Source organism: Erigeron canadensis, chromosome 7, assembly GCF_010389155.1.
Source record: "Erigeron canadensis isolate Cc75 chromosome 7, C_canadensis_v1, whole genome shotgun sequence".
In the NCBI taxonomy this organism is placed as follows: Eukaryota; Viridiplantae; Streptophyta; class Magnoliopsida; order Asterales; family Asteraceae; genus Erigeron; species Erigeron canadensis.
The window spans coordinates 25,572,764-25,592,092 of record NC_057767.1 but is presented as its reverse complement, the minus strand read 5'-3'; the positions used below and the strand labels follow the sequence as shown (position 1 = coordinate 25,592,092).

At 32.2% G+C, this 19,329-nt stretch overlaps 3 protein-coding genes across 3 annotated transcripts; 1 reads left to right on the top strand and 2 right to left on the bottom strand.

Moving 5' to 3' along the window:
- The first annotated feature begins 3,658 nt into the window (after positions 1–3,658).
- Positions 3,659–6,964, top strand: LOC122607293 (probable mediator of RNA polymerase II transcription subunit 26b). Its single transcript, XM_043780233.1, has 8 exons — positions 3,659–4,331; positions 4,512–4,580; positions 4,689–4,771; positions 5,196–5,370; positions 5,480–5,507; positions 5,595–5,833; positions 5,939–6,029; positions 6,476–6,964. Exons 1-8 carry the CDS (start codon positions 3,939–3,941, stop codon positions 6,592–6,594), a joined length of 1,197 nt encoding a protein of 398 aa, XP_043636168.1. The 5' UTR covers positions 3,659–3,938; the 3' UTR covers positions 6,595–6,964.
- A 5,694-nt stretch (positions 6,965–12,658) lies between these two features.
- LOC122608306 lies at positions 12,659–14,001 on the bottom strand. Its single transcript, XM_043781397.1, has 2 exons — positions 12,973–14,001; positions 12,659–12,870 (listed from the first exon to the last, which is right to left on the bottom strand). Exon 1 carries the CDS (start codon positions 13,770–13,772, stop codon positions 13,017–13,019), a length of 756 nt encoding a protein of 251 aa, XP_043637332.1. The 5' UTR covers positions 13,773–14,001; the 3' UTR covers positions 12,659–12,870; positions 12,973–13,016.
- Positions 14,002–14,014: 13 nt separating this feature from the next.
- LOC122609166 lies at positions 14,015–15,396 on the bottom strand. The gene is made up of 2 exons (XM_043782225.1): positions 14,147–15,396; positions 14,015–14,036 (listed from the first exon to the last, which is right to left on the bottom strand). The coding sequence occupies exons 1-2, from the start codon at positions 15,394–15,396 to the stop codon at positions 14,015–14,017; spliced, it is 1,272 nt and encodes a 423-aa protein (XP_043638160.1).
- Positions 15,397–19,329: the final 3,933 nt, after the last annotated feature.

Here is a 19,329-nt window from a genome sequence, read left to right as displayed (position 1 = left end):
AAAATTATAATCTAGTTAGTCATATCACTCATATGTAACATTTTGATTCTTTTCCAGCCACACATGAGGCACATGATTGATGATTGACAAGAACATAAACGACAATCCATGAATGGTCGCTCCCCTACCACTCACTAACTCACTTTTTATACGTGGATTATTTACTTTTGGCTTTTATCCCCAAAAATAAATTTTCTTCTTTGTCTCAAACTATAATAATTAAAGCAAACATATCTGAAAGAAAAGATAAAAGAAATTTTAGATAGTGTAATTAGACTTAGGAAAATAATGAAATTACACAATTTGTTTCAAAACAAGTTTTAACAGAACCTCCTTACAATTTGATATACTTTTTATATAGTACTAACACGGTACCCGTGCAATGCGACGGTGGTCGTAGCGGTGATGGTGTGGTGGCGGGAGCAACTGTTGTTGGTGGAGGCGGCGTCAAGTGGTATTGATAATTGATTTAAAAATAATTGATTTAAATGGTCAATGAAGTTATTTTAAAATATAAATGACTGGTAGTGTAATTTAATTATTAATGTTATTTTAGATTATTTCCCTATGTAACATTTAAAGAGATGGTTGTTTTTTATTAGATGGTGTAAAAGTATAGATTAGATGTATAGGGAATTAAGATTAAGAAATAAGAGTATTTTGGGTATAAAAAATTGTTAACTTTCTTAAAATAGGAAAATTATATATCTATACTCCCTTATAAAACAAACTGGCTTTAAAGGAGTAAGAACCTGAAATGTCCAATCTACCCTCCAACTTATTACATGTATACTTCCATTAAGAACTGTTACGAACTGCTTAGACAAATATGCCCTGGCTAATACTGGAAAAAAAAAACCTCTGTAGAACTACTTATTTCCACAATTGTATATTCAAAAATATCTAGAATGTCTAAAAGTAACTTTGCTTTTCTCGGTAAGATACCAATGGATATAAAGAGGCTGTCAATAGATATATAGAAATGAAAGCGAGGTTCCATGATGATGCAACTAAACTAGAATAAGATTATCGATAGTTGGTTGATTATTTAGCTTTGTATATAATAACTTACAATTCATTTTTTTTTTTTTGAAATACGGGTAGACAAATTTGTTTACATGTTGATAAATAAAGAAAAGTGGGTGATTTTTGATTGGTGTGTTTACATATTGATATTGATAACCCATCTTATTCGTCGTCACCATCACCCATTGTCTCTACCGTCACATCGTTATCATCATCGCCGCTGCATCGTGCGGGCATCCATCTAGTCTTTTATAAAGGGTTATAGATACTCTTTTAAAAAGTATATAGAGTAATTTTTTTATACAAATGCCCATAAAAACACAATTATGATACAATGATACATTAATCAAACATGATACCTTTATTAAATTTATATAATATGTGGCGGAGAAAAATAAGAACAAGAAGCATGTTTTAATTGATTTTTAGTCATTTTTCAGAAGGAAAATGGATTATGTTGGGTTAGGTAGGGTATCCAGTAAGAAGGTATAGTAGGCCCATTATTGGATTATATGGTGGAGATGATTTTGGATTATTGAAGCTCGTAATACTCCATTGCATTCACAGTTTTACGCTACTATCTTATTTGTGAAGTGAGCGATGGTCGATGCTCGATACTTTATGTTTTGTTATGGAAATTTGTTCGAGGTAATGAACCGTTATATACAATGTTTTAAAATTTGATCATCAGTTTAATCCTTATAGTCTGTCAATTAATTTAATTATAAGCAGTTTTTAAGGTTAAATCGACATTTCGTTTAATTTATAATACTCGGTTCACCGATTATCTATTTTTGAGTATAAAAGGACAACTTTGTGATAAGTTACTGGGTTATTTTTTTTCTTGAATCAAGTGTAAGGGCTCATAATCTATATTGCGTAATCTATAGAATTTGTAGGGATTTATCATTGTATGAAATATCCTCTCTTGTCAAATATTGACTAACCGTCTTATAAAAGAGGACAACTTTGACGACTTGACAAGGCATATACACAAGTACACAACTAGAAAAACACAATGGAAATGTCTTCAAACGATACTAAATAATCCAACCACCAATCCACCATCCACAATGTCAACTAAATGCAAAATGTTTTGATCAATAAAACTTGAAATTACATGGTCACTGTGAGTAAGCTTTTCGAAAAGCCATGCCTATTTGCATAGACGGTTTACTTTTTTAACAACAACGGTGAATTTGATTGATATAGGGGTTGGCAACGAATGCGGGGAGAGAAGTTCCTCTCTCACCGTGCGAGTGAGGGGATGAAAGCGGGTAGAAGTTTACTCGTGAGTGGAGGGAGTGATGAGAAGCACTTTTTTTTGTCTTATATGGTAAATTATTTATTATCTTTCATGGGGTTTTTATATGTATGAGATAAAGGAAAATGTCAGAAAATAATAAAGCTTCACTGTCAATATTCTAAAAAATTAACAAGTAGCTTACATATACACCTTAAACTAGTGAATTAAGAACCTAACAAAATTAAAAATCAATACCATGATGTAAGGGTGGGGATTACCTCAAGTGTATCTTTGACTCTTAGATAAAAATCAAAAATCAAGATTTAAATATCATTTTTAAATTTTAGCTTGTGATTTTTATTTAAAGATCATGATTTTTTTTTTAATTTGACTCAAGTTGATTTCTTGAGAAAATATTCACAACCAAAGGTGCATTTATGTTTAATAATTTAATTAGTTGATTTCTTTCACCTCAAAAATATCATGCACATAATATGATGCTCATAGTTCATTTATTATAAGTAGGATGAATACCAATTAAACCAACGTGAGATAAAAAAGTTTCATGAAATAATTATTTGGTGCTTTAAAATGGTAAACAGATTAATGAATACGATTTTTTCTATATGGATTACTTAATGAGTCATATACTCATATTGACTTAATATGAACGAAATCAACCATATTATTTTTATCATCATTTCTGAACAGATTTTTGATCATGCCATGATGTTTCGAACTTAAAAACTTTTATGAGAAGATTAAATGCCTAATTATTAAGGACAAATTACTGATGGTGTATTTGATATATTGTAAATCCCAAACAAAAAGTCACTTTGAAATTCTAGACAATGAATATATTTATTTTTAACTAAAAAGTTTTAACAGTCCAACAAAACAAGTAGCTACAAAACAGGATACTGGTAGTCTGGTAAGTGTGACAGTGAAAGTAAAAATGTTTTCAAAGTAAAGATACTACTTTCTAGTTTTTACCACTTTTCGTTATTTCTGTCTTAACTGTCCAAAAAGAGTAAAATCAATATTTCAAAAATAAAAAGTTAAACAACAACAAAAAGTCCATCAAAACATACCTTATTTTTTAATCTTATATAATATATAATATAATAACGTAATATTATATTTATTCTTTCTTCCAAGAAATCCAATAAGGGCAAACAAAAAATCTCTCATAATCTCACAACAATCTTTTCTTCATCATCGATTTTGGATTTTGCAATATCTGTTCCATCCTTTTATCAATTCTTTACATAAACCCCGTCAATATATACATATACATATCTAAATTTAAATATATATATATATATATACATAAATATATTATTATTAATGTATACATAATAAGTCAAATAAATATTCAGTTTTTTTCACAAAAATAAATCCAATCTGTTTCATTTTCACTTTTCAATTTTGTGGGTGTTATCAAGCTGGTAAAAAGTTTTGATATTAATTACTGGGTATACTTGAAAAAAACTTTTTTTTTTTGTTTTAATTTTTAGTTTTTAGTTTTTTTTTTATATATAAAAAGTGGTTATAATTTTGTGGGTGTTATCAAATTATCTTAAAAATTGGATTTTGATAAGTGGGTATAGTTAAAAAATCAACATTATATCCGGGTTTTTGATCTTTTTTTGAATTTTGGTAAAAAATGGCAGCTTCAAAATCTGGTGAAAGAATGGATTATTGGAGGGATTATTTTAAGTCATCAAATGGTGATATATTTGAAATAATAAACAAAGCAATTTTAGTAGCTGCTTCAGATTATCCAAAAGAATTTAGATTTAAGAGAGATTGTATTGCACAAACTTTGTATTCTTGTAAATTGATCAAGTGTATTGGATGTGATAAAGTCGATATAGGTGTCGGATTTTCGATAAATGATGATGATAATTGTAAAAATGTTAATGTGTGTGATGATCATCAAGTTGGTGATTATAATTATAGAGTTGCAGAAGCTTTGAATGATGAAATTGAAGCTGAATCTCAAATTTTTGGTGAAGTTTTGAGGATCAAAGAGATTGTTGATAGCAGTCAAGATGAGGTTCTTACTTTTCTAATTTGGTTTCTTGAATTTAGATTTATTTGTGTATATGCATTATTTGATCATCTTGTACATAGAACTTGATTTTGCATAAAAGTGAAAAATTTAGTACTTTGGGGACATAGTTTGTGTTTATAGAAAGGTCGAAAAGTGTTTGATAGTAATCTTTGTTGTTGACAGTCTGAATCAGTGTTGTATAACTCGTTGAGGAAGCTTCAGTTGATGGATATATCTGTAGAAACTCTTAAGGTTCGGATATAACCCTACTATATTGGTGCATATGACAGTAGAATTTAAAGTTTTATTGATGTCGTACGTATTTGTATATGTTGATAATATGCATGTTACTTACTTCAGGCAACTGAGATTGGAAAATCTGTCAATGTTCTTCGGAAACATGCATCAAAGGATGTTAGCAGCATTGCAACGACGCTCATTAAGTATGATTTTCTCGTACTTCGCTTTCATAGTAATAAATGTAATTTAATGTATGCGTAACGGTTAGTTTATGGATATTTAGTTTGATTTGAATCACACCATAAGGAAAGAGCGCGTAAAGTTGATTTATGCTCTTCAAATGCTTATTTTTGTTCACATGTAATAGCTGAAAGATTCCACTTTTAATGCTAGTAACGTTTTAGCACATAATGACGTAGATGGTTATGCTTATAATATACAATGTTTACCTATTTCGAGTTAAATGCTCTTTCCAATGGGTATTTGGATAAACACCCCATTAGTTTCATAGCTCATGCGTGTCGGCTTATTTTAGTTCCCATTTATTCACTTCTATCGCCAAAAGTTCTGTTTGCTTTCATTTATACTTCTAGTTATTGCGTATTTGATGAACAAGTAAAAATGCAGATTATGGAAAGATATGGTGGATGAATGGGTTAGGGCTACAGAAAAGACAGTGGTTTCTGAAGCTACTCCAGAGTCACTAAACCCGTCTGTTCTTGATGAAGAAGAAGGCCTTCCGTCTCCTCCTCTTGATGATCTGGCTTTCTTTTATCCTCACTCGTCAATGGAGCTATCTGAGGTATATATGCAACTGCAACTCTTATTTTTTGATATCTGCTTATATGTGTTTTTACGTTGTGGATTTTTCTGACTAAGTGGGCTCATTTCTTTACTGTTGGGGTTTATAGTTCTTTGACGGAGTGGAAGAGTACGGAAGTGAGTTGAATTTACGGATACTTGTAAACCTTTTCCTATTTGGTTCATTATTGAATTCTCCACTCACTGTTCTCTCGTTTGTTTTAGATCCTGGAAACAGTGGGGGATTCAACAAGAACTATAATGGGCCGAAAGGGAATCAGCAAAAACCATCAAATGTCCCAACTACTGTTCGTAAGGATGAGCCCAACACAAAATTAAAGAAGAAACAACCAACTATTGTGAAGCCAATCAAACCTTTGGCTACCGAATCTGGACCAGCAAGACAGACCAAACCTAACATGGAAAGAAAGTTGGAAAATGTTCCAAAGAGACCTCAACAAAATGTAAGTGACCGGATACCAAACTAATTAAAACAAGTTGAAATTAATTTCTTCCAAATTTACTAGTATTACACAGCTCAAGCATTGGATTTTTTATTTGATGAACAGAACCAAAGGCAATCGGGGGAAGTCACAACTCAAGACAAATTTGAAGCTGCAAAGAGAAAGCTCCAAGAACGGTATCAACAAGCGGAGAATGGTATGTATTTCCTTCTTTGAACTATAAGATTAACTAGGGATGGCAGTTTCAAACCAATTCCGTCCAAACAGGCTAATTGGGTTATGTTTTATCTTTAATGAGAGTCAAGTGCATTATGTTAAATCTGTACCGAAAGCACATAGTCAAATGGGTTGAATGAGTCATACAGGCTGAAAGTCGTTCCAGGTGTGTTCATAGACATAAAAACTAAAAACCTGATGTTAAAAAAAAACCCTGATAAAACTGTTTTGTTTGAGAAAGTCTAGGTTATTTTTGTAATGGTATAGTTTTCGTGATCGTATTTAGCATATTAAATGTCTACAAAGTTTATAAGTTGGATAAAAGAGTATTTTGCCGGTTTGCATGACCTGACCCAACCTGTTTTGACATCTCAAGTATTACCCAACTTACATGACCTGCCTATTTTGCCACTTTGTTTTGAGCAGTAAAAAAACAGAGAACAATACAAGTGATGGAACTACAAGATCTGCCAAAGCCCAAGGGTTTACCCATAAGAAATCATCAGAATGTTAGGCCTGGGAGCAACCACAACAGACGCCGTTAATCAGATGAAATAGCATCAAGAAATGAGAGTTGGTAGAGTTAAACAGAAAACAAGACTTTTCAAGTGCAAACACACAATAAGCATGCATTTTATGGGTCTGATTCAACTTTTGAAAAGATAGAGAGATATTGGTTATAGCATTTCCCCTAATGATTTACAGACTTACAGTACTCAGAATTGGTTTGATACTTAGTTGTCAACAAAAGTATTAAGGAAAATGTTGTGTAATACACAGTTTTTTGCGTCTTATTTTTATGACAAATTTTATATGCATGGAGATGATCTTGGAGGCGCGAAAAATGCTTTTCTGTATAAAACAATAGGGGTGATGGTCGTTTACTCTCGTAGCAATAAACTCTTCTTTTCACAATGGTTTTATACGTTTTTATTCGAGTCTGAATAGGAAGAATCTCATTTTTAAGCTATGTTGTTATAATGAGTTAAAAGTTAGAACCGTTACAAATAATCTTGAATTCTACACAGTAAATGTTTGTGATCTTGACTAAAACTTTATGAATACGTTTGGTTTTCTTTCCCTTTGTTGACCAAGCAACAGATTAACAGAACTGGGACAATTCTCTTTTGGTCAACAGTATTTTTTTTTCTAACACATGGTACTGTGTCACCGTGTGGAGCCGGGAACCAATATCCCACGTGCGGTATGTGTCTAATATAAATTGTCTTCCTAGCTTATTGTCGTCATTAAAAACATGTTGTTAACAAACTTGATATTGATATTTCTGCGTGTTGCGATGACGATGGTGATGGTGATAAGTTGTGATGATGATGGTGACGAGTAGTAAGTTATTGATGTAAAAAATAATTTAAAAAAATTTAATCAAGTAAGTTGAAATAACATAGTCATAGTTACGTTTTAATTTAATGCCTCCAATTTCGGATAAATATTGATCACTTGAAATCACTATCTATTCTAAAATTATCAGCATGTGCTACACTAAATGTCTATATCTCATAGTTTTTAGTTAAAGAAAGACGATAATAATGTACTGTTAGCGTATTCGGCAGAGATCTTTGTCTTTTAGGATAAAAATCAAAGTTCAATTCTTGACAACGGTGTGATTAAGGATTATTTAATGTATTTTGGTATTATATATATATATATATATAAACAGTCAATCGATATTCGACATCAGGAGACAACTTGTTATAAACTGGTGAAGTCCCTCAGGCACAATAGGCTCGAGATGTAAATCATGAGCCGTTACATGTAATTTAAAAAAACCCCACAGAAAATGGAAAAACAAGAAAATAAAGAGAAGACATAGTGATCATTTAAAACTATGTTAAAATTATGGAAGGATAATAAGAAGTACCAAACATAACCTTTCAATAATCCGGAAGGGTACCGTGTCTTATTGAACAAAAAAAATAAAAGGAAAAGAAAATAACTTATCCAATTTTAAAAGGATATAAAGTTATAAACAATTGTTTGAAAAAACTCATTCTTGTTTCGAGCCATCATACATTGTTGACTTTCATATGCATCACCGGTTAATAAAACTACTATGTACGTCTCGAACATTTATTTTGTTGTTTTCTTTATAACAAGTTAACCAACGAACACCATTCTTTAGTATTTAAAACTTTTACGTACATAACATATTGGAGTATTTGTTGTATCTCAAACAACCCCAAAGACTATATCAAACCTATTTTTAGTGCTTTTTACCAAGAATATTGTCCGTATATCTACATATTGAAACTTATTTTTTTCATGAACTCTCACCTTGTTTGTTGGTTAAAGTTAAAACAATGACATTGGACCCTTTAATAATATATTCAAAGATCACGAAGTGATTTTCCAGTTCCAGAGGGAACATAAAACTATCCAATTAAGACAATAGATTCGATCCTACAAAAGTCTCACATAGTTACTTTTATATATACGTGTCACAAGAGTTTGGATCAATAATAATACGGAGTAATACTTTTAAACTTAGCGTTTAAAAATATTCACATGTATAACCATAAATCGTTAGATTTTGTTTTATGCATCTTATGTATGTGTTAAAAAGTTGGATACACATTCATAAAAATGTATATAAGTCGGAAAAAATCGTAGATGTGCAATTCTACTTTCTACCTATTGCATCTCAAATTATGCTAACTAGTGTTGTTTCAACTTTACAGTTCAAAGATACACGTCCATTTTTTTTTGACACATGTCGTTAATTTTGATATATTTGATACATGTGATTAGTACGGTCTTTAACTTTGAATAAATCCACCATGATTTAAATCACACTTCATACATTTGTAGATTTGAATTATTAAGAGGGTTTTTGAGAGTTATGGGTTTCATCCCAGGCATGTATGGTTCGCACCCTGCATACTGCCCAATTGGATGTCACTGTGGTGTCTCGAATGTTAACTGTTAACTACCATTATCAACTCGCTGTTCAAAAAAAAAAAAATCATAAGAATTTTTACAACAATAATTGTAATATCTAATAGCTTCTATTAAAATATGAAAATTTGTTCATTATGAACTTATGAGAACTAATCTTTAAAAAAAAAAGAATTATTTTGATTAAAACACGGAGGTTTATATTAGATTGTGCATTGCAGACACTAGAGCATTTACTAAATTTACGTACAGATTATATTTTGAGAAATAGAATAAGTTTTGAGAAAATCTAAGCCCACTTAGCAATATTACGAGCGGAGATGTTAGATCTAGTCGCAAATTAAAAGGACCATTTAAGAAGTAAAACAATGTCGTGCCACAAGCTTGATATCTCCAAAAACGGTCTAAGGAGATTTCCAAAAGGCGTAAATTGGAGGCGACATCATGATGATCTCATGTATCTTTAGGCACAATAAGACATGCTGCTGGAAGTAGAGCTCGAATCCAAGACTTTTTTGTATCTTCCAGACATAGGCGGGTCCAAAGCATTAGCCGCGGGGGAGACGACCCCAACGATTTGCAGTCCGACAATGGAATTTGATATACATATATTTTATCCTTGATCTTGGTTAAAATTGAAAAAAGAACTCAACCTTAAATAAATACGAGAGTAAGTACCTGCGCGTTGCGGCGGTGAGATGGTGGGGGTGATAGCTAGGTCAGAGAGTGTGATAGTCAAATGCCTACGCCCTCCGCCCTCGGATTTAAAAATTCGTCGAAAGTATATCGAATGACATCTTTAATGAAAGAGCATGAAATTTTAAGAACACCCATACAATTTTTATAATTTATCGACGTATGATATTTTAGATAAAAGATTTTGAATGAATTGGAGGAATAAATGATTTATGGAGGAGAGAGCAAAAAGATGATTGGTTGAGAATTTGAGATTTGAGAAGAGAGAAAGGGTATTATGGTTATTTTAGATAAATATAAAATAGATGAGAGGTGTACTTTGAGGATGTACTTAAAATCAATATTAAAAATTTTACTTCAATGTTAAAAATCTGAAAAAATATGCTTTATAATATAGTATAGATATATATAAAAATATATATATAAAATATATATATATATATATACCCTTGCTAAGAAATTTCTTTTTAGCCCTCACTTGTCAAAAAGTCTGGATCCCCCACACTACTTCCAGAAGTCTCTCTAATGGGCCTACGTATTTTGCGGGTACATGTACTACTTGAGATCGGTCCAAAGATAAAGTGAATATTGCTTTCAATCGTGTACAATCACTTTTAAAACGATAGCTTGACCTCTAGGTTGTGTACACGAATTTCTTTTTGAAAAGATACTAATCGTTAACTATATTCCTGATTGTGACAATATCGAAAATATGGTTGTCAAAGAATTTTGGTTTGTGTTCGGTTGTTTCATAATTGGTGGGTCATTGGTAGCCGACAAGTTTGGTTGGATGCCATTGGCAAGTAGTTTGGTGGGTCATTGTGATGCTGTTCTTTCAGGACTCGCGATTTCTTTATCACGAGTGCACACCATTGTGTGAGACTCGTGATGCTGGATCCGTGATTTTAATCGTAAGCGAAAATTTTATATTTTTCTCTCTCTCACATCACATTGATCTATGAGATTAAAGATAAAAAAAAATGGTTTCCGAACTAGCAGTTAGTGATGTATTGATGAGGTCATTGTATGAAATTAGTGAATTTTTGAATAATGATGGAGGATTTCATGATATAACGTTGGTAGCTTGATCATATAATGTTGATAGGAATTAGTAGTAGTGTGTGATAGAAAAGGATATAGTGAATGCGTCATAACATAAAAAATTTCATTAACTTTTTATTACTTATTATTAGTGTTCTAGGGCTAGGCGATATGAACCATCATCGAGATCATAATACTCTCAGATTTCAACATTGGCACGGTAGTTGAATTGGCTTGTAACCTTGACCCCAATAATTGTGTTCGGAACTTTGATGAAATTGTTTATCTATAATATATGTTTTCAACTTCTAACTTAAATTCGTCAATTACAAGAAATTTACTGACCACTTTCTTTAACAAAACCATATACTGACATTTAGAAGGCAACTATGTACTAGTATATTTTAGACTTATAGTGTTAAGCATTAAGTAGAATGAAATTTTGTTGCGAAATGAAATGAGATATAAAGCTTGATTACTTTGGTAATTGGATATTTGGATTAGTTAAATATATTTGGGTTGTAAACGCACTACTCTGGACCAGTGTTGTAATGGGATTGGCTCTTCAGATTGGGCTGTCCATTTTTACTGGGCTGAGCCGCAACTTTTTTTTGAAAAATGTATGAAACAGTGAGAGTGTGAGATGGCATGCCCGTTATCCAACTCCTTAGAACATTCATAACTGTCCATTCTTTCACCTACAATTTTTTTCTGTCACATCAGCATTACCTTCTCATCTTTTTCACCTTCTATTTTTTTCCTTAATCATTCACCTAATATTTGATCCATACCTTTTTTCAATTAAAAATACAATACATTTACACAATATATTTAAATTATAAATAACATACTAATATGATAATAATCGATGAAATATTTTTTTAAGTTTTAAAAATTATCAATTTACCCCCTAAATTCAATTTATTATTTTTATTTTATATTTTTTAGATTTTATTAATCTATTTGTGTTTTTTAATATTAATATAAATAGTTATTTAGTTTAATGTTTAAGTGATAGATAAGAAATTTATAAATAAGCAAATATATAGAATGGGACTTTCAAGAAAAAAAAAAGAAAAAAAGATAAGATAAGTTTTTAAAGTGGGATGGAGACATGGAGTTAAGCCTCACCACTGGCTAGTAGACACGTACTCTTTAGTCTTTACTTTGTTTGCTTTTGGTTTCTCTTCTTCAACCCAAGAAAACAACAAAAGTGAATATAACAAGAATGTTAGAGAAAAATAGTCGGTGAACCATTCCACCGAGCAGGCTTCACCGTTTGATTTTACCGACCATCCTTAACCGTTCATTGGCTTTCACTTTCTTTCACCAATCTCATTTCACTCACCCTTAGGGACAAGGGTGTAGTCGGCTAGTTTTATCGGCAAAAACCATCAGCAAGAATCGGCAAATCGGCTACACTATAGCATCTGGCTCGACAAGTTTAATCGGCAAGATTGGCTAGTTTCATCGGCTAGTTTTGGCCGATGCAAGTGAACGTTGGGGGCTTGATTTTGAACGTTGGGAGCGTCTTTTTTTTTGGGTTTTGGTCCAAGTGGCCGTTTTTTGGGGTTTTTTTTTTTGTTTTGGTCCAAATTGGCAAATGTTGGCACTACACTCACAAAATTGGCAAGATTTCGGTTAGTATTGACAAGTTTTTGGCTAAGACACATGACATCTCCTAATTGGTTTAATTTTAACTAATTTAACCAATTTACCAAATTAACCACACTACACCTCTCCCCTTTATAAATGGTCGAATGTTTTTCTAGGATCGATCCATACGCCTTTAATTGACGTACGACACATGTACTTTATCTACCAATGTTGTCTTCATCAAATCCTCAAATTAAGGTTCATATTACTTTATCTAAAGATTTGATTACATTAAAAAACGTAAATTTAACTAATCATAGAACAAATTAAACGAAACATGAAACTATTTTGTAGATACCAGAATGCATAATTAATACAAGTATTTTGATTTGTATATAAGATGGTACAAAATTAAAAATATAACACACGCATTTTGCAAATATAACATAATAAAAGGAGAAAGAGAGGTAACAGACACATTCTAAAAAAAAACATATGGTAATGGATATCATTATTCTTGAAGCTCACATGTTTGAGATTGTCCATTAAGCAGTTCATTTCTTGACCTAAATTACCTTTTAAAGAGAGAAAAAAGAAACAAAGATTAGAGTAAACACATAGGAGGAACTTTTTTTCCTTTTTTTCGCAAGATATTGAATTAAGTTGAAGAAAACTACCTTAGCTTGCTCCATGCGATCGATATATAGACTATAATTTCTAATTAAGGACGCTTAAAGTGAAGACGCCACTCGTCGATATATGCCATCTTCTCATGATCCATGTTCGGTAGTCGGCGATTTTCAAGTCTTTCTATTATCTCTGTAGTCCGTCCAAGAAAGTCAATTGCGGCCGCAACTCTAGCCTCTCGTTCTTCTATTACTGTGCTTTCGTGACATCTCATAGATATGGCGCGTGGTATGTTGGTGAAGCATGTAGCTAATATGTCTGCAATCATGCCACATAGTTGTGTAAACAACTCCTCTTCATCAACAATGTTTGAGTTGTTGCTTTCAATCGTTTTTGCAATACGATACATTGAGTTGGCAACGATAACCTTTGGCGGAAGGTTCTCGTTCTCCATGAGATGATCTCCATTAGTACTACTTGTGTTGATAAATTCATCCAGAACATTTTCTGCAATTTGAGCAAATGAAGTAATAATATCTCTTGGGGTTTTTTCTTTATAAGCATTTCTCTCCAAAGTGTTGTTTAACCACTTGTGGTTAACTTCAACCTCATGCCATAATTCCAAGGTTGCCCTTCTAATATTCACATACATAGATTCCTTATTTAGGATTTTTTCCACTAGGTGAGTGTACAAAAGACCTTCACCAACACTTTTGAACAAATCATCAACTCTGTCTTTTTCAATATTTGGTAAAGCAATAGTGATGCATGTTAAGCTTATTATTGGTAAGCTCCAACTATTAACATGTTCAATTGTTGGAAATCTGAGATTGAAAATTTTGATCATCATTATCAAACGTCACTACTCCGTTGGATGCATTATATTCTTCGGCAGACTGTTCAAGAAGCTTGAGAAGATTTTTATTTTGTTTCTTCTCAGCTCTATGAATCAACCGGTTCATGGAATCTGATATTCCTTGCATAGTTTTCTTAGCAAGCTGCATATTATCTTCGAGCAACAAAACATATTCGCTGAGGTCGTCTTCATGTGAATCGGCAGTACTACTGCTTGAGGCATTGGTAGATGTATTATTAAACGACAACATCTTCTTCACTGAGTTGAAGATACGTAAAATGTGTATGAAAAGGAATGCAACCCCAAAGGGAAGGAGCCGTATTATTTTGCATAATACTACAACTGCCCTTTGAAATCGAATGAAAAACCTTAGAATACGGTTTTTCAATCTATGAAGCAGAGCTTTTGATCTACGCCCACTTGACAAAACACTAATTATACGACTTTCTTTCCATTCAAACAACGTTTGAGTCCAATACTTGTCCACTTTAAAAACCAAAATCTGGTTCCTCTTCTCCTTATTAGCAATAGATGATTTGAAGCTCAAGAAAGTAAAACATCGAAATATTGGGGCAATGGAACCCACGAAGACTCCAATGAACTGTGTAACGACAATGGCTATCATTGACCATTTATACACTGATGTGGTTTTAGTTAAACTAAGGTATGGACCACCTTGGAACAAGACTAAAAACAACACCGCAAAGATGTACAAGACCAAACTAATAACACATATTACGCTACAAGCAGAGGATAACGGATTACTAGCCATCACGAATTGAGGGCTACCAGTTTCTGCCATAATCCAATATTTTTTCACAAGTAATCTTAGCTCATCAACACTAGATATTAGGTGGTTTTGTTGTTGATTTTGATCCACCAATATTGTTTTTCTAATGGCTTGATACTTGATTTCTAAAATTCTTTTTGAAGTTGGAATTGTTATAGCAGAAGAGATGAATATTATTAGTAAGAAAAGTAACATACACAAATAGATGTATGGTAAGATTATCATGAGAACACTCACGAAGAATGAAAACCAGCTACGACAACCAACAAGATCATAAAGACCGATTACGTGAGTCCTAATCTGAATGATGGCATTCACGGAGAGTGTGATAACGAGAATGGATAACGCTACGATATTTGAAACAAGTGACTTATTGTCCATAGATGCCAAAGAAGGCATTAAGTTAGACATGATTGTGAACATAAATGTAAGACTTCCAAACTTGCCAATTTGGTCTAACCGACCGGGCATTGGACTAGTCATATCAACGGGCAATTTCATAGCCACTGTTATAACTGTGATGGAGGCGGCGTTGAGTGGAAAATATTTAGTAGGAAACCAAAAGTTTTTGTTTCTGAAACCGTTGAACAAATCGAGTGCCATGGCTAATATGCAAATTATGGATGCTACTGAAATGTACATCCCAATTAACACCATGGGTTCGCTATACTCACTCTCAGCCTCTGCCTCGATTTCAATTCGGTTTACATCACCACAGAAATTCGTTAAAGAGTTCGAATGGAGGTTGGTGAGGTTAACAAGTTCTGTAAAAGTATTTTGAGGCCGGAGATATTGGTTACAAAACACAGTTAATTCAGGATAGCCCATGTTAACTTGGCAAAATGTTAACTACTAACTCGCTGTTCCGAAAAAGTTTGGCAATGTAATTAATTGTAAAGTGATGTCAAGTAATTGTTTAGAAAACAAGCAAGTAAGTGGAATGACCGAAAAAGGAGGCAAAAGTTTGAAAGTTTTAGCAAGTAATATGTGAATTGTTTTGACAATATATAGAAATAATGGAATTTATAAAACAATTTGAAGAAATGTCAAGGATCTGGCAAATGCAGTTGACCACTTGACCTAGTAGACATGCATAGATTAAGAAAAAATAAATGATTGAAAAGGATGTATGACCAGACAGGTTGCAGTCAAATATAAAGAAAAGTATATACAATTAACATTTAAGTTTTGCAGATTTGGTTTGTTGAAACTTGAAACTTAAAGTTTATATATATTTTTGGTTAGAAAAAGACATTATAATTACATAAAACCTTGTCTAAGGAATCTTGCTTGCTGTTGAAAATCCCATTTGCTCGCCAAACGAATCAACAAATCGATAAAAAAGAGTAATTAGCAAATACAAAAGAACAGTTCTTTAAGAATAACATAAAGTTGGGCTTTAGAATGATAGCTCGTGTGATATTATGAATATTATGTTGACAAGTTGAAAGTTAATTATGGAGGTTGTTGGGGAAATTGAAGATTACATATAAAGACGACTTCAACTCTTCAAGTCAATTCCTCAAATGAATGAAATTTGGTCAAGTGTATGGTCGGGTTTCGCTTTGGAAATTTGGTCAAGTTGGGCTATACTCACTCTCAGCCTCTGCCTCGATTTCAATTCGGTTTACATCAACACAGAAATCCGTTAAAGAGTTGGAATGGAGGTTCGTGAGGTTCACAAGTTCTGTAAAAGGATTTTGAGATAGGAGATATTGGTTACAAAACACAGTTAATTCAGGATAACCCATGCTAACTACTAACTCGCTGTTAAAAAAAAGTTTATAAAGTGATGTCTAAATATTGTTAAAAAAACAAGCAAGTAATTAGAATGACGGAAGGAGGAGGCAAAAGTTTGAAATTTTTAGCAAGTAAAATGTGAATTGTTTTGACAATAGAAATGACGGAATTTATAAAACAATTTGTAGAAATTTCGAGGATTTGGTAAATGCATTTATTAGGAGAAAATAAATGATGGAAAAGGATGTATGGCCAGACAGGTTGCGGTCAAATATAAAGAAATGTATATACAATTAACATTTAAGTTTTGCATGTTTGGGTTGTTCAAACTTGAAAGTGAAAGTATATAGACATTTTAATTTGGTTATAGAAAAAACATTATAATAACATCTAAACATATGTTTGTGCCTTCGAAAACCTTGTCTAAGGAATCTCGCATGCTGTTGAAAATCTCATTTTCTCGCCAAACGAACCAATAATCGACACAAAAGAGTAATTAGCTCAAATAAAAGAATTACATGAAGTTGGGCTAATTTTTCTTAAAATGATATCTCGTGTGATTTTATGAATTATTATGTTCACAACTTGATAGTTATTGATGGAGGTAGTTGGGGAAATTTAAGATTTCATATAGAGACGACTTCAAGTCAATTCCTAAACTGAATGAAATTTGGTCAAGTGTGTAAGTTGGGAGACACTGCACGGCTCTCTTTGGAAAAGACTTGGTACCTTAGATTGCAAAAATACTCGCATCTGAGAGGAATCCGATACTCAAATCCGGTTTGATCGAGGAATCCTCGAGTTGACCTGATGGGGATGGGAATAATGATGCATGTAATTTTATTCCCCGATGAGAATGAGAATGAGGATGGAAAACCATAAATCTTTTATCCCCATAGCCGAATCCGAAAAAATTATAATTAGTATATATTTTATAGTTTGAAACTAATTATTATATTTGTCTTGGTGAATGAAAGTTTAGTTCATTCTACATTTGTAGACCGCGAGTATAATATTTATCGATATATACCTGATGGCACTGGATTTTCTTATGCACGAACAAAAAAAACCATGTGTTAGCAGTGATAGTATTATGGCTAGCCAAAAACAGTTTTTACGTGTTATATATATATCTCTGATACACAGTTTCTTATCGACCATCCTAAGTTTTTAAAATATCCACTTTACGTAGCGGGAATATCTTATATGGGCATAGTCATTCCCGTTGTCACTCTACAACTATATGAAGGTAATATATATGCATCATATCATCCTGAATGAAATAATTTACTATTATCAAGTCATTAGACTACACAATTCGATTATTTTTATTTATTTTTGTTATTCTACAGGCAATGAACGAGGGGATCAGCCATCAATATACATTCGGTTGGATATTTTAATGTAATTAGGTTAATTATTACTTTTAGTCATAATAATACATCATATAAGTATGGTGGTGCGAAGTGTACGCTTATATGAATTTATTATGATGCCCGTAAGGAACGAGGGTCGAGCGGGGTTCAAGGGGCTCCTCCCTGGCAATTGCTATGGCAAAAACGTCTCAAAAAATTAATTTTCAAAACTTGAGAGACTAATTTTGTCAATTCTGCAATTTCGGATTTCAACCGCTTTTAAGGCAATTAAGGGCCAGGAATCCTGATTCTATTGTTATGAATTCATAGAGAATGCTCTCTCGTTTTCACACGCATACTCAAACACAAATCATACCGAAAATTCTTAATCATTGATTATATCCGGTTGAATAACACCGAATTGATTCAACCTGAAAGTGTATTGCGCCTTCAGTGATTGTTTAATATCCGGTTTTGTTCGTTATTGACAGCATATCCCCAACATATTCAAGTAAAAATGGAAGAAACTATATAAGATGCATTGAATATTAATCTTTGTATACTAATTAATAACAATGTTTTTAACCACCTCATTTTTCCTCATCATAAGAGTTCTTAATACCTCCTTGAATAAGCATCTACGGGTGTCGAGGGAAATGGTTGAAAATAATTGTGGGATTTTCCCTGTATTCTTGACATACGACACACATTTTGTTCAAGTGGTTTTGGAACATCATTTTTGTACAAACTTCTTTATATATGATACAGTTTGAAATCACTGTACGGGTCAAAGGAGCAAGGTTGACTTGAAACACTTCTCTGTCAAGGTTTATATTTTATTTATATTTAAAATTTGAGAAAATTACATTTTCCATCCCTGAACTTGGCATCTTTTACAAATAATATACTAAAGTGAAGAAATTACACTAGTTGTCTCGGAATTTGTCAATTTTTCACAAATATTACTCCGTGACCAAACGTTGTCTATTTTGACCGTTAAATGAGGGGCAAATTTGTCATTTCACCATATTCTTCTTCTTTAACCCTTTTTAATTTCTTCTTCATGGTTTTCTTTATTAGATCTAACATAGTAAAACCAAAAATTAAAACAAGAGATGTAATTAACGACAATAATAATAACAACAAAACCAAATCAAATCTAAATTAAAAATCACATTCCTGGGAGCCGTGATATTTTTCTTGTAAAAACATAATCTAAGTTCACAACAATACTACATTGATAAAAACTATTATAGTAAAATAAACGAAAAGAAAATGAAATACTAACAATAAAAGAGCAAAACAAAGTGGGTTCCCAGGAAAAACTTGAATTACAACAAGTCAAGATTTATCACACGAAAAAGTCGCCAAAGAAGTATCAGTATTATATGGAAGAGACTTTGTAGTCGATCTGCAAGCAAATTGTGACAAATGAACTAAAAGTTTGTTATATATATAGAAAGCCAGAAATAATACTAAATTAATTATGTGATTGAACAAGTATTATGTTTATAAGACAAGTACATGTTTATAAGACAAGTACCTACATGGTTAGGTTACATTTATCTATACTATATTATAAAAAGAATAACCTTTTTTATTTTTGGTAATGTTGAAAATATGTAATATTTTCACTTAGCACCCCTTAAAATACTTTCAAATACAC